General features: G+C 36.4%; 1 protein-coding gene across 1 annotated transcript in view; it reads right to left on the bottom strand.

The window, feature by feature from the left end:
• LOC131756849 (heterogeneous nuclear ribonucleoproteins A2/B1-like) overlaps window positions 1-11,456 on the bottom strand; it is a 32,556-nt gene extending 21,100 nt beyond the window's left edge. Inside the window, 4 exon segments of the mRNA XM_059063934.1 lie at window positions 3,046-3,068; window positions 10,522-10,908; window positions 10,911-11,378; window positions 11,381-11,456. Coding sequence (XP_058919917.1) covers window positions 3,046-3,068; window positions 10,522-10,908; window positions 10,911-11,378; window positions 11,381-11,456 — 954 coding nt within the window.
• Between the last annotated feature and the right edge of the window lie 2,591 nt (window positions 11,457-14,047).

Raw genomic sequence — 14,047 nt, 5'->3', positions numbered from 1 at the left:
CATGGCCGCTGAGCCTGCGCGTCCGGAGCCTGTGCTCCGCAACGGGAGAGGCCACAGCAGTGAGAGGCCCGCATACCGGGGAAAAAAAAAAAAAAAGCCATTTCCAAGGCTTCTCGGTCACAACATCTCCCTTGCGGATTATTGCAATAGTTTCCTGAACTCCTGTACTCCTACCCCCAAGAGCTATTTTCTGCACAGTATCCAGAGTGATCCTTTTAAAACATTAATCTGATCATGTTACATTCTTGCTGAAAGCACTGTAATGACTTTCCATCACTTCAGTATAAGATCAAAGCCCTTTACCTGCTCTGGTCCCTCCTCACCTCTCTGACCTTATTTGCTCACAATCACCCCATCTCTCCGCTTACCTCGGGGCCTTTCTGAGGAGGCTCCTTTCTGAAATGTTCTTCCCACACGGTTGACTCCTTTAACTCTTCCTAGTGTGTGTTCAATTATTACTTCATCAGAGAGATGCTCCTGGAACACATTCTCTAAAGTAGCAACACGCTTGTTAGTTTGTGAACTGGTCTCCATACATGGAGGACAAGGAGAGATGGAAGAAAGAGGCAGATGACTCCAGATTGGTAGGTGGCAGCAAGGGAACTTATACACAAAACTTGTCTTCAGCGGCTGAAAGATGAGCAGATCTCCACACCTGCCTGCCAGAATCTTAAAAGTTTACATAGAGGCTTTAACCCAGCTCCGTCAGGTGTACCCTCCAGATGGTCTCAACAACGCATTGCTCTCTCAGGGCTGCATCCTTGAAAATGGCTCCAGCTGTGGGAATGGTGGGGAGAATGTATATTCCAGAGACAGAGGAGGGGTGAGGTGCCTCTGATTGCCTGGGTCAACCAGGGGCCACGTCCTTTCAATGATCTCCTCCACAACCTTCACCCTCTGCTTTCTTTCTTTTTTTTTTTTTTTTTTCTTAAACCAACTTTTTACTACTCGATGTTATATTTTGTATCTGAAACTTCCTGCTGCTCCAGGAGGGTAGGTACTTTTTCTGTTGGTCCACTGACAAAAACTCTTAGCACTTTGTTACTGCTCAGCAAATATTTGTGAAATGTCTGGATAAAGTGGACTGTTTCTTGGGAGGTGGCACAGACCATTTAGGAGTACTTGTATTGGTCACTTGCTACTTACATACTTTGAAATAATACATTTGTTTTAAGTTTGGATGAAAGTAATTTATCATTAATGTGACAGATTTAATGTTTATTTTATATACACAAGAAGGGATTTAAGAAATTTTCTTGTGTCTCCTTCACATCCTTATTTACTTTATTGAGCAGGAGAGAAAAGGGTGAGGTTAATGGAAGCACACCAAAAACAGAATCTCTTTCACTACTCTGCTTATCTTTACCAAAATCTACTCCTTAGGAGGGTCACAGAATCATGCATCAAAGTGTCTTGACAAGAAAAATAAAAATAAAATGTTGAGAATCTTTTTTTTTCAAACTAGTGAATCCTTGACTTCATGCTTGACATGGACATTGACATGAGGACTCCTTTAAAATTACTCTACAGCCCCCTCAAAATTCTTGGCCCATAACTATGGACATCACTGCGCTTAACATTTCTAAAGATCAAACTTCTACTTAGTGACATATTCATAAAAAGAACCTAATATGGTTCTTAACACACAGTAGGTATTCAGAAATGTTATTTCTCCTTCCCTCACCATTACCATGATTTTCTCAGCTGTGACAAAGACAAAAGAAATGTTAGTAAGTTATAATTGTTACGAATCTACCCTCCTTTTAGTGTCCTCTTTAGGCCAGATCAGGCTCTCCTTTATTGGGAAGATTCCAAGTATAAGTAAAGTGGAAAAGGATATTAACAAAATGACTAATGTTACCCATACAATAAAGGCCAAAGTGTAGGAGGATGGGGAGGGTCTAAAGTTTATGGAGGCTGGGTAGAGGGAGAGAACTACTAAGTTGAAAGATGAGGAGATGACACCTGAAAGCAACGGGGAGTGGTCAGTTGCCAGAAAAGTGAAATAATTAGCAAGCCATTGGAAGAGAGGCTTTCTAGAACTTTGGGAAGCACCGTAATTGGAATACCCTTTGTGAAGTTTTTTGAGAGAGTTTATAGTCAAGATTCAAACTGCTCCTAATTAAACTTTTGCCACCAAATTTTAGTTTTTGTTTGTTTTAACTGTAATTCTTTACTTAGGCCATGCTTAAAGTAAAAGCAAGCCAACCTGCCTTCACCTGGCCCTATTCAAATTCTCTAAGTAACTTGGGTGGGCAATACAAAGCTGAATTTGGAAATATTCCTGGAATTATCCTACATGAATGCCACTCAAACAAGAAGGAAATTCTTAAAAATTGGTTGGCAAAGAGCAAAAGGTATTATAAATACACATCTTGTCTCTCTTTGTAGAGGCTTATAAAATGCTGACAAAAATATGTCTGGTACCTCATCATTTGATACACTGACCAATAAAAAAGGAAGCCAGAGTGGCAAAGATGATATGCCATAAAGAACTGAGGCTGGGCTTCCCTGGTGGCGCAGTGGCTGAGAGTCCGCCTGCCGATGCAGGAGACACGGGATCGTGTCCCGGTCCGGGAAGATCCCACATGCTGTGAAGCGGCTGGGCCCGTGAGCCATGGCTGCTGAGACTGCGCGTCTGGAGCCTGTGCTCCGCAACGGGAGAGGTCACAGTAGTGAGAGGCCCGCGTACCGCAAAAAATAAATAAATAAATAAATAAAGAACTGAGGCTGTGAGGAAAGAAAAAGGTATTCAGATCCAGTATATATAATGTGAAGGGACAGTTTGTTTTATGAGTTTATAGAGTGAAAGGAAATACTCATGAAAGGTTTTGACATGAAGAGCCAAAGAAATTAGAATTTTAGAAGTTTTGTGATCTGTTGGTCTTTTCAAAAGAGACTATTAAATGGCCAAATTGTTTTTACTTTTTAAAATCCCTTTACAAATTTTAAAAAATTTTTTATTTATTTATGGTATGTGGGATCTTCGTTCCCCAACCAGGGATTCAATCCATGTCCCCTGCAGTGGATGTGTAGAGTCTTAACCACTGGACCACCAGGGAAGTCCCTAATTACTTTTTTTTTTTTAAATGAGTCTCTACTGAGATTGGCTGCGAGGAATGATCCAACTAGCCTGATTTGATGCATGTTACAAAGAAAAAAGCATGTTTTTCTTTTTTAATCTCCGTTTCATTCCCTTTTATCACCTACAAATAAATTTTCGGAGGGTCAGTTTTGCTTATCTATCCAGAGTCTATGACAATATCAAGTACATAATACTCGTTCAATGGATTAACTAATGAGTGATTGAGTTAACAATCTAATTTTTACAGAGGAAGAACACACCAATTGATCGCTGTTGTCTATATTGACAGGACTCATTTATTCTGGACACTTAAGAGACCTAGAATATTTTATTTTCAATTTTCTGGCAAGAAAGGCACACATTGAAAAATAATCAGGAATTATGAATGATGTCCATGTCAAAGAGTGGTCAACTGAGTGGCTATTCATATGCTTATTCGAAATTTGGTTTCTCGCCATTTTATTTCCATCCAGTCACCAGTGGAAGAGATACTCATAAATATTTTATTGAATAGCTTTCATTTTAACATAAGCAGTAAGTTGAAGAGCAGATGCTTCCACATCTACAGGATTGTCTTTGTGATGAAGCCAAATGCCAGGGCTGCTTTGGCAAGAACTTTAATACTGGCTAGGTCTCAGGATCAACTGTCCTCATCAGGATTTTTTTTTTCAAGTTATCATATAATAACTTTAAATATTTTATTGACTAGTCTGAAGAAAACCCTTCAAATTCTCAACCAAAAACAGCATAATTTGGGGATAATTACTAGACAGCTCCCTTTCTGAACCCCGGACCATGCTATGTATCCTCTCTTCAGCCTTACTCTTCAGAGGCCACTTTCTTACCATCACTCCGACTCACACAACACCTTCTAGCCTTTAGTGATTCCAGTGATTGATGTGGGAAGCTCTGGTCCAAGTTAAATTCCACACTCCCTCTGCAGGGTCTTTGCTTCTTCCTTTCACCTGACATAGCTCAATTAATTCTACCTTGGGCAATTTTTATTTTAGACCCGTTAAAGGTATTTTATACCTGTTAAAGGCTGGCAGTGTACTATATTTGGTCACACAGGTTTCTGAGGGCAATGACACAGGGGACATTCAAGCTGAATTAAATTCTTCATATTCGATGTGAGTTTTTTGCCACAAATTCCTGGTCTTACCCTGGTGAGATGGACTGTATCATAAATCAAATATAGTGGCTTAAACAAATAAGTTTATTTTTCCTACATAAGAAGCCCAGAAGTACTTGATTGCAGGATTGTTTTAGTAACTCAGCAATCAGGGATGACTCCATTTAGCCTTCTCATTGTGGTTGCAAGATGGTTGCAGAGGCTCTTGCCATCATATCATATTTGGCCAAGAAAAATAAAGAAGAAAGAAAAAGCAGCACTAGCAGATGTCCACTCCACTTGCATGTCATTAGCCAGAAGTCTGTCACATGGCCAACACTGATAGGATGTTACTTGGGCCAATCTACAATGTCTGCCACACTCCTATTTACCACTTTCCATTAAGGTCTAGGCTTAAAGCTCCTGACTTAATATTTTACTTAGCCCTCCAGAGCTGAGGGCATCTCTGAAACAGAAGGTCTTCTCCATCTTACTAATCTAGTGGCAGGAGAAAGAACTCAAACAAAAAAGAAGGGGGGGGCTTCCCTGGTGGCGCAGTGGTTGAGAGTCCGCCTGCCGATGCAGGAGACACGGGTTCGTGCCCTGGTCCGGGAGGATCCCACGTGCCGTGGAGCGACTGGGCCCGTGAGCCATGGCCACTGGGCCTGCGCGTCCGGAGCCTGTGCTCCGCAATGGGAGAGGCCACAACAGTGAGAGGCCCGCATACCGCAAAAAAAAAAAAAAAAAAAAAAAAGAAGGGGGATATTTGCACTGCTTCATTTCTCCCACCAAGTCCACCACTACCAACCACCATAAAAGCACATTTAATCCTTGACCCTCTCATTTGGTTCCTCACATAACAGTGTCCATCTTCTCTAAGGAAGAGAATTCACTTCTGGAAATAGGAAAGGGTCACCTCAAAATGATATTCTGAATGTTGTATTTGCAGCTTAGAGAATGTCAGTTCCAAGCACCAGGGCATTGTTTAGAATTGTTCACATCATATCTGGTTTTTATCTTTATCCTGATTCTCAATAATATTGAAGGACCAGCATGTCATAGAAAAACAATTCGCTTTTCTAAATTTCAAGGACAGATTAATATTCTACCTGAATTTCAAAACAAACAAAAATTGTCCAGTCTAGGAATTTGGCCTTTAGTGTGTTCTTTTCCTCCAACTTTTTATTTTAGAAAATTTGCTAAAAGGTAACAACAAACAGCCTTATATCCTTCACTTACATTCACCAATTTTTAACATTTTACCATCTCTAAATATTTAACCATTTAGCTCCTAAGACCCAAGATGTTCCCTTATATAATCGTAATACAATGCTTCTATTAAAGAAATTTATTATTGATCTGTTATTATCATATCTTATGCATATTCTAATTTCTCTTATTATTCCATAATGTTCCATATGTCTTTTTCCTGTTTTTTTTCTCTTGCATGACACTGATATTTTTGAGAAAAGTAAGCCATTTGTTTGCAGAATGTCTCTCATTTGGATTTGATTGTTTGCTCATGAGTAGATTCAGGTTAAGCATCTTTAACAAGAATACTACATAGGTGGTTTTGTATCATTCTCAGTGCATCATATCAGGAGATGGATGATGTCATTTTGTCCTGCTACTAGTGATATTAAATTTGATCATTTGGTAAAGGTCGAGTTCACCAAATTTCTCTTCTGTAGTATTTTCTTTTCCCTTTATAATTCATAACTAATCTCTGAGGTCATATTTGAGACTGTGCAACTATCCTGCTCCTCAACAATCTTAAACCCAATGGTTTTAGCATCCATTGAAGATTGATTCCTGAATCAATTCCTAAAATCTTGGTTGCAAAATGATGATTTTCCAATTTTATCACTCCTATATTTATTAGATGGCATTTTTCCATTAAAAAAAGAGATTTTCCTTCACTCCCTTCCTCCTTGGCCCTTTGAAAATTAACTAGTATTATTATAGTTCATGGATTCATTCCTTTTCCATGTATTATAAATCATTTCCCTCATTATTTATTTTTGAGGCTCAAATTATCCTAAATTTAGCCAATGGAGCCTCTTCAAACAAGACTTTATGTTCTCTTGAAATACTCCTATCAACTTCTGAGAACTTTTACTCTCTGACATAACAAAATGCATCAGACCCACCTTGTTTCCCTGGACACTGACCCAGAGCTAGCCATTATCCAAGGAGCTTTGGCTCCTTTTAGAGAATGGTACTTATAAAAAAGTCAAGATATAGGTGCTAAGTATGCTCACTGCTACTGAAGTACCATTGCTATTAGTTTTATCAGTGGACAGAGCTAGGAAATATGTATCTTAAAAATCATTAACTCATATTGATAACTTCAATTCAAATTTAACACTTATAGTGTTCTTCCTTTCCTCTCATTCCACATTTACAACTTCCTTTTTCCACAGTTGGAAATGAATGTAGTACCATCAATATCAATATATGTACTTATTTGTTCATTCGTAAAATGTTTGAGAAACAGTTTCAGACTTACTACACCCATACTAACACCACTAACTAAATGTATTAAAGGTCAAAATTTCCTTTTGTCCTTGGAATATATCTCACTGGGAATATAGTCAGAGTATGATCAATTTGATATGCAATTATATATTTTCTCATATTTGCATTCATTTTTAGAGTTTTTGAAGTTCTTTTTTGAATTAATATTTCTTGAATATGAAAATAATAACATGGTTCAAGTCAAATCTATATAAAAATGCTCAATAAAGTTTCATTCTTTTTCCTATGTTTTCTAATCTGTTTCCACATATCTTCTGTAGGTAACAAATTTAATTATTCTCTGGTTTATCCTTCCTGTGTTTATTTTACAAAAATAAGTAGATACATCTCCATAAACACAAACATACACCTTTTTGTTTCCCCTTCTTTCTTTTCACAGATATATACACCATATTTCTGCTTAAACTATATCACTTAGAGTTTTTTAAAATTCTTTTTATATTTGTGTATTATTTAATTCTGTGGATACACTTTTGTTGACTAGCCTAATCACCAATTATTGGACATATAGGTAACTTTCCAATAATTTGTTGCTATAAATAATGTCATAATGAGTAAGTAATGCATTTTGTATGAGTGTGTTACTAAAGGCGTACCTTTAGGGTAAATTTCTAGAAATGATTTCTAGGTCAAATGGTGTGCAGTTTTGTTATATATTGCCAAATTTTCCTCCATGGGAGTTATGCAATTTAACATTTCTAGCATCAGTATAAAAAAGTACCTATTTCCCCACAGTCTGAGCAACAACAAAGTGTGTAGTCAAACTTTAAAAATTTTCCCAATCTAATCAGAAATAAAGCTTTAATTCAAGGTAGTTTTAACCACATTTATAGTAGTATGGATGAAGTTGTACATCTTTTCAAGAATTTAAAGACCATTTTCTCATATCTTATGCTGCTAGGTCTTTGTCTCCTTATTTTTTTCCTTTTTTTAAGGACTTGCTATTTCTTGATTTCTTATAATTCTTTATATTTTTCAGAAGTTAGCTCTTAGGATAAATGTTATACAAATATTTTCTCCCAGTTTGTAATTTATATTTTAATTGTATTTTTGGCTCTTTGTTTTCTAGGCAAAAAAATTGTTTTCTTATGTTTTATATTTACCGGTCTAATAAAGGAAATTTCATTAGGATTTTGACACTCAAGTAGAAAGCTTTGCTTTTATCCAGATTATAAGGAAATGTATACATGTTTTCTTCTACTCTACTTTGGAGTTCACTTTTTTGTAATCTATGAAATATAAATTTGATATTACTCTTCCAAATGACTATGCAGATGGCTAGTTGCATTTATTAATAAGCCTATATTTTCTACAGTGACTAAGGTGTCATCTTTATATCAGAACTTTCTAGTCTCTTCTACTGTTCTTTCCATTCATTAATATGCCAATACATAACTGTTTTACAGAAAGTTTATAATATGTTTCAGTATCTGATAAGTATGCACTGCCCTGTCACTCTATGCTCTTCTCCAAGATTTCATCATTATTCTTGCATGTTTACTTTTCCACGTGAATTTTTCCATATTAACTTCTGTAGCTACAAATTTAAATTATGTGAATTTTTATTGAAATTGCATTAGGCTCATATATTAACTTAAAGAAAAATGACATGCACATGATATTGAACCCCAAAACAAGGAATGTTTTTACTTTTGCAAATCTACATTTGTGTCTTTCGTGTTTTTTCCTAAGCCTTTTTCTATATTTTGTTGCAGTTTAAAAGGGATTCTTTCCTATTATATCTTTTTTACTGGCTATTGTTTGTACAGTTGAAAGCTATTGGTTTTTCTATGTTAATTTTTATATCCCATTACTTAATAGAATGTTTATTATATGAATTTTTAAAAATAACTTATTCCCTTGCATTTTCAGAATACTGTCAAATCATTTGCAAACAGGTGTATTTTTCCTTCTTCTTTTCCATTTTGATCTATATTCCCATAAATGTTAAATAATAGTGGGGAAATAGGCAACTATGCCTGTTCTTGATCTCAGTATGATTGCTTCTATCATGTGCATGTGTGTGTGTGTGCATGTGTGCGTTCTTATTCCATTAAATATTATCAGATAAATGGGTATCCACTGTGTCAAACCTTTCCGAGTAACTATGATTTTTCTTCCCAGAATTAATATGAAGAAATTGTCTTCATTGATATGAAGATATATGTTAATAGATTTGCAAATATTAAGACATCCTTATGTTTTAAGAATAAACCTCACTTGGTCATAATGTATTATTTTCCTATATAACTGTTCAATTCCGTTTGCTAATATTTTATTTAGCATATTTACATCAATGTTCACAAGGAATATTTGGGGGTTTTTTTGTCTTATTTTGTTTTGTGCTACCGTCAGATTCAGGAACTAATGTTATATTTGTCTCATGAAGTAATTTGAAATTTTCTGTTCACTTCTGAAGGTTGAGAAAATTTTATATAGCATTAGGATCATCTAGATGTTAACCATTTCATACAATGCCCCTTTGGAAACACCTAGATGGGGTACTTTTTGTTGGGGGAATTTTTTTTGGATCTTTCACTATTCTCCTGTTCCTAGGAAAATTTATCTCTTACCTAAGTTTACAATGTATCTGCATAGAGTTACACAAAGTATTCTGCTATGACTTTTATTATTTCTCTGTCTCTCTAGCTATTTTTTCTTGTAGTTACTTATTTTGTATATATGTGATTTATTGCTTTCTTTCTTTATTATGTTACATGTCTATTTTTGTTAACTTTTTTAAAAATAACTTTTTATTTTGTTTTTTTTTACCACAATAGCAAATAATAAACTATAATATGGACTAAAGGACTGAATAGACATTTATCCAAAAAAGACATACATATGACCGATAGGTACATGAGAAGTTACTCAACATTACAAAAGATGTAAGGTACAGGATGACCAAAATTAGCACAGCTGTAGGATGTATATCAAAATTGTTAAAGCAGTAAATCCTACAAATATTCATCGCAAGAAGAAAAACTTCTTTCTGGTAATCATTTCATAATGTATGTAAGTCATATCACTACCCTGCAAACTCTGATATCATAAAACAAGAGAAACATTTAAAAGGTAAAAACTAAAAGTGCAAAATTATCAAAGAGGACAAACTACTACTGTTTTACCTTTAGAATTATTTTATTAAATCTTAAAAGTACAACAATTTCTTAACTCTACACATGAACTAATTTTCTTTAGAAGAATGATGTTTTGTCTCATTACACCATGATTCTAGCTAACAGTTTTTCAAAATTTTGAGAAAAATCTTGAAAAAGGATTCAAATATCATCCAAAACTTTGAAATTTAACATTATCAAAGGGGATGCTTCCACATTCTAACAGAGACCACTGGAGAGACAACAATTCAAAAGCTAAGAAACGGTCTCAAAAGCATTTTTTCATACAATCTTTCCTCCACAGGAAGGTATTGTTCTTACATAATCGAGTCTACGCACAAAATGGCTCTCTGTACCTGCTCTGGTGTCTTCTGCCATATCACTGCATATTTATGCATGACTGAGATAAGAGTTTCCTGAACATTGTTATTTCGATAACCTAAAGCACTTCTGTTACCTCTGGGCTCTCAATGTCTCCTATTTATACAGTTAAGCCCACGGCAAATAGAAGCTCAGTATCGGCGGGTCACTGCATAACGCCCACGTCTTCCATGCCAACTGGACCATAGTTTCCTCCACTCTATGATTCTCCCACGTTCCTGCTATACCACGCAGTTTTCCACTCTTCAGTAAATTGTACTTAGAAGGTTTCTGCTTATGATTTCCCAAATCATTGTAATTACGACTTCCATAATTTCTTCTTCCATAGTTGTCAAAACCACCTCTGGAGGCCCCATCCAGGTTGTCATATCGAGATCCTCTACCACTGTATCCTCCTTGTCCTCCTCCATAACCAGGGCTAACCCCCAAATTGCCACCTCCAGATCCTCCTCCACACCCATGACAGCCATCCTCAAATGTATGTCCTCTTCCATATCCATCAGCTCCTCCTCCAAGTTTCCTTCCTCGTCCTGGTCCTGCTCTAACATTTCCACCACCACCAAGAGAGTCTCCAAAACTGACGTTGCCTCCTCTTCCACCTCTAGAACTTTGGACTCCCTGCATTTTAGGTCGAGACAAGGCCTTTCTTACTTCTGCATGATGACCATTGATCATTGGTCTTTCTGCAACACAAGCTTATCCATGGAATCATGGTCATTAAAAGTAACAAATTCAAAGCCTCTTTTCTTTCCAGACTCCCTATCGGTAATTATCTCAATGGCATCGATTTTTCCATATTTCTCAAAGTAATCTCTAAGATGATGCTCCTCAGTATCTTCTTCAATTCCACCAACAAACAGCTTCTTCACAGTGACAAGAGCCCCCAGCTTTCCATAGTCCTCTCTTGGGACAGCACGTTTGGGTGCAACCGTTTTCCCATCAATGGAATGAGGTCTGGCAGCCATGGCAACATCCACCTCAGCCATGGATGAAAACGTGACAAAACCAAATCTTCCTGGTTCTTGGCTGGCAGGATGCCTTATTAACACACAGTCTGTAAGGTTTCCCCGTTGCTTGTAGTAGTTCTTCAGACTTTCTTCCATGGTTTCAGAGCTTAAGCCACCAATAAAGCATTTACAGAATTCTCCTCTTCTTTCTTATTCCTCCCCAAAGGAACAGATGTTGACGTTTTCTTCATCGCAGGCTTACTCACTTGAGCCATTTTCCCGAAGCTGAGGGGGATGAGGGAGATCTCCAAAGACTAACATGAACCAGAGGGTCCCGACCCCAAGGTGAGAACTGAATCTCCGCTGCTCCAGCAACAACACCTGTAGGAGCACCTCCACCGGGGACTTGGTGATGCTTCTACTGCTCTGGAGCCACTGCCACCCTTGAACCAATCTTGAGCAACTTTCAGTCTTTCTGCAAAACATCATTTTGAACCGAGTGACCTTTCCTGATCCAGTAAACAAACTTCTTATTATATTTCCTCTACATTGATTTTTTTCCCGAACTTTTAATTTTCTCTTCATTGTTATCTATTTTTTTAATTTTATTTTTTATTTATTTTTATTTATTATTATTTTTTTGCGGTACATGGGCCTCTCACCGTTGTGGTCTCTCCCTTTGCGGAGCACAGGCTCCGGACGCGCAGGCTCAGCAGCCATGGCTCACGGGCCCAGGTGCTCCGCGGCATGTGGGATCCTCCCGGACCGGGGCACGAACCCATGTCCCCTGCATGAGCAGGCGGATGCTCAACCACTGCGCCACCAGCGAAGCCCTGTTATCTATTTTTGATACAGTTTTCCTCACTAAGTTGGATATTCAATGAAGAGATCACTAATGTGGACTTTAAAGTTTTACACCAAAATACTTACCTATTGCTTTGCCCTTACAATGAGTTCAGATATCTTTTTAAAAATAAATTATTCAGACTACAAAAAAGATTTTTCTTTTTTGTTGGTTTTTGTTTGTGTCGTTATACTGCAGGTTCTTATTAATCATCAATTTTATACACATCAGTGTATACATGTCAATCCCAATCACCCAATTCAGCACACCACCATCCCCACCTCTCCCACGGTTTTCCCCCCTTGGTGTCCCTACGTTTGTTCTCTACATCTGGATCTCAACTTCTGCCCTGCAAACCGGCTCATCTGTAACTTTTTAAAAAATAACTTTTTGGACTTAATATTATTTTAAAATTTTTATTATTTATGCCTCATTAATTTTTCTTTTTATTTTAATAAGTCTTTCCTTAATTTTTATTTTTTAAAATTTTGTACACTTTTGGAGTTTTGAGTTGGGAAATTAAGAAACTTATTTTTAATTATACATTTCAACTGATATAGATATTTAAGGTTCCTTTGAAAAATACTGTAAGAAATAGATTCTGATATGTAAGGATTATATTATTTTATTAAAATTTGCATTTATGGTTTTCACTTTCCTTTTTGTCTAGAAATGTTGAAAAACGTTGTTTTATTTTTTGTATAATTTGCAATGGGAAGAGCATTTTTCCCCAGCATTTTATTATACATTATTGAATGTACAGAACAGTTGAAAGGATTATACAGTACACATCCATTTATCCACCACTGAGATTTTATTATTCTCAACATTTTGCTTATCTAGCAAAATTTAGCTTTACCACATACCTGTTCATTTATCTATTCATCCAAAACTTTAATTTATCAATTGATTTATCAATTTATCTGTTCATCTCACTTTTTGAAGTGTTTCAAGTAAGTTTCAGACATTAGGATACATCAGCACTAAACAGTTTAGCATTTATATCATTAACTAGAATGCAGTATCTGATTAGAGTTATTATTGTTTTATTTTAGGTAATTTAACCTATAGTGAAATATACAAGCCTTTAATGAGTTTTGACGAACGTTTAGATCTGTTATCCAAACACCTGTCAAGCTATAAGGCATTTCTGTCACCCCAGAAAATTCCCTCATACCTCTTTACAGTCAGTTTCTGTTTCCAGCACTTCAGAGAAAAACTCTGTGTTTATTTTTTTTACCATATATTAATTTTTGACTTATAGAACTTAACTTTTAAAACGCTGCTTTTATTTTTTCACCATATATTAATTTCTGCCCCTTACAGAACTTTACTTAAATGGACTAATTAATACATTACGTACTCGATTTTTAAGGTTCATCAAAATCCTTGGCTGTATCAGTATTTTTTAAAAAATGGTGACCAGGTCTCCCATTGTATGAATATACCACAGTTTATCTATTCTCCTGATGATACGTATCTGGATTATTTCCAAATTTGGGCTATTATGAAAAGAAGCTTTGAACATTTTTGTGGACATGTTTTTACTTCTTTTGGACAAATACCCATGAGTGCAATTGTTGGGTCGTAGGGTAGCTATGTACCTCATTTTATAAGAAATTTCCATGACACAGAAGATTTTATAAAATAAAATATAGGGCTTCCCTGGTGGCGCAGTGGTTGAGAGTCCGCCTGCCAATGCAGGGAACACAGGTTTGTGCTCCAGTCCAGGAAGATCCCACATGCTGCGGAGCAGCTGGGCTCGTGAGCCATGACCGCTGAGCCTGTGTGTCCCGAGCCTGTGCTCCGCAACGGGAGAAGCCACAACAGTGAGAGGCCCACATACCGCAAAAAAAATTTTTTTTAAATAAAATAAAATAAGAGACAAATTAGATGTTATCAACATTTTAAATGTTTGTTTTCAAATGTCACCATGAAGAAACAAACAGGCAAGCCACAATCTAAGAAAAATATATTTTCAAAATATCTGAGAACAGGTTTCCAAGAGATATATCTATCTAA

Source organism: Kogia breviceps, chromosome 5 (assembly GCF_026419965.1).
Source record: "Kogia breviceps isolate mKogBre1 chromosome 5, mKogBre1 haplotype 1, whole genome shotgun sequence".
Lineage (NCBI taxonomy): Eukaryota > Metazoa > Chordata > Mammalia > Artiodactyla > Physeteridae > Kogia > Kogia breviceps.
The sequence above is the reverse complement of the archived record's forward strand: the minus strand, read 5'-3'. Positions and strand labels throughout refer to the sequence as shown.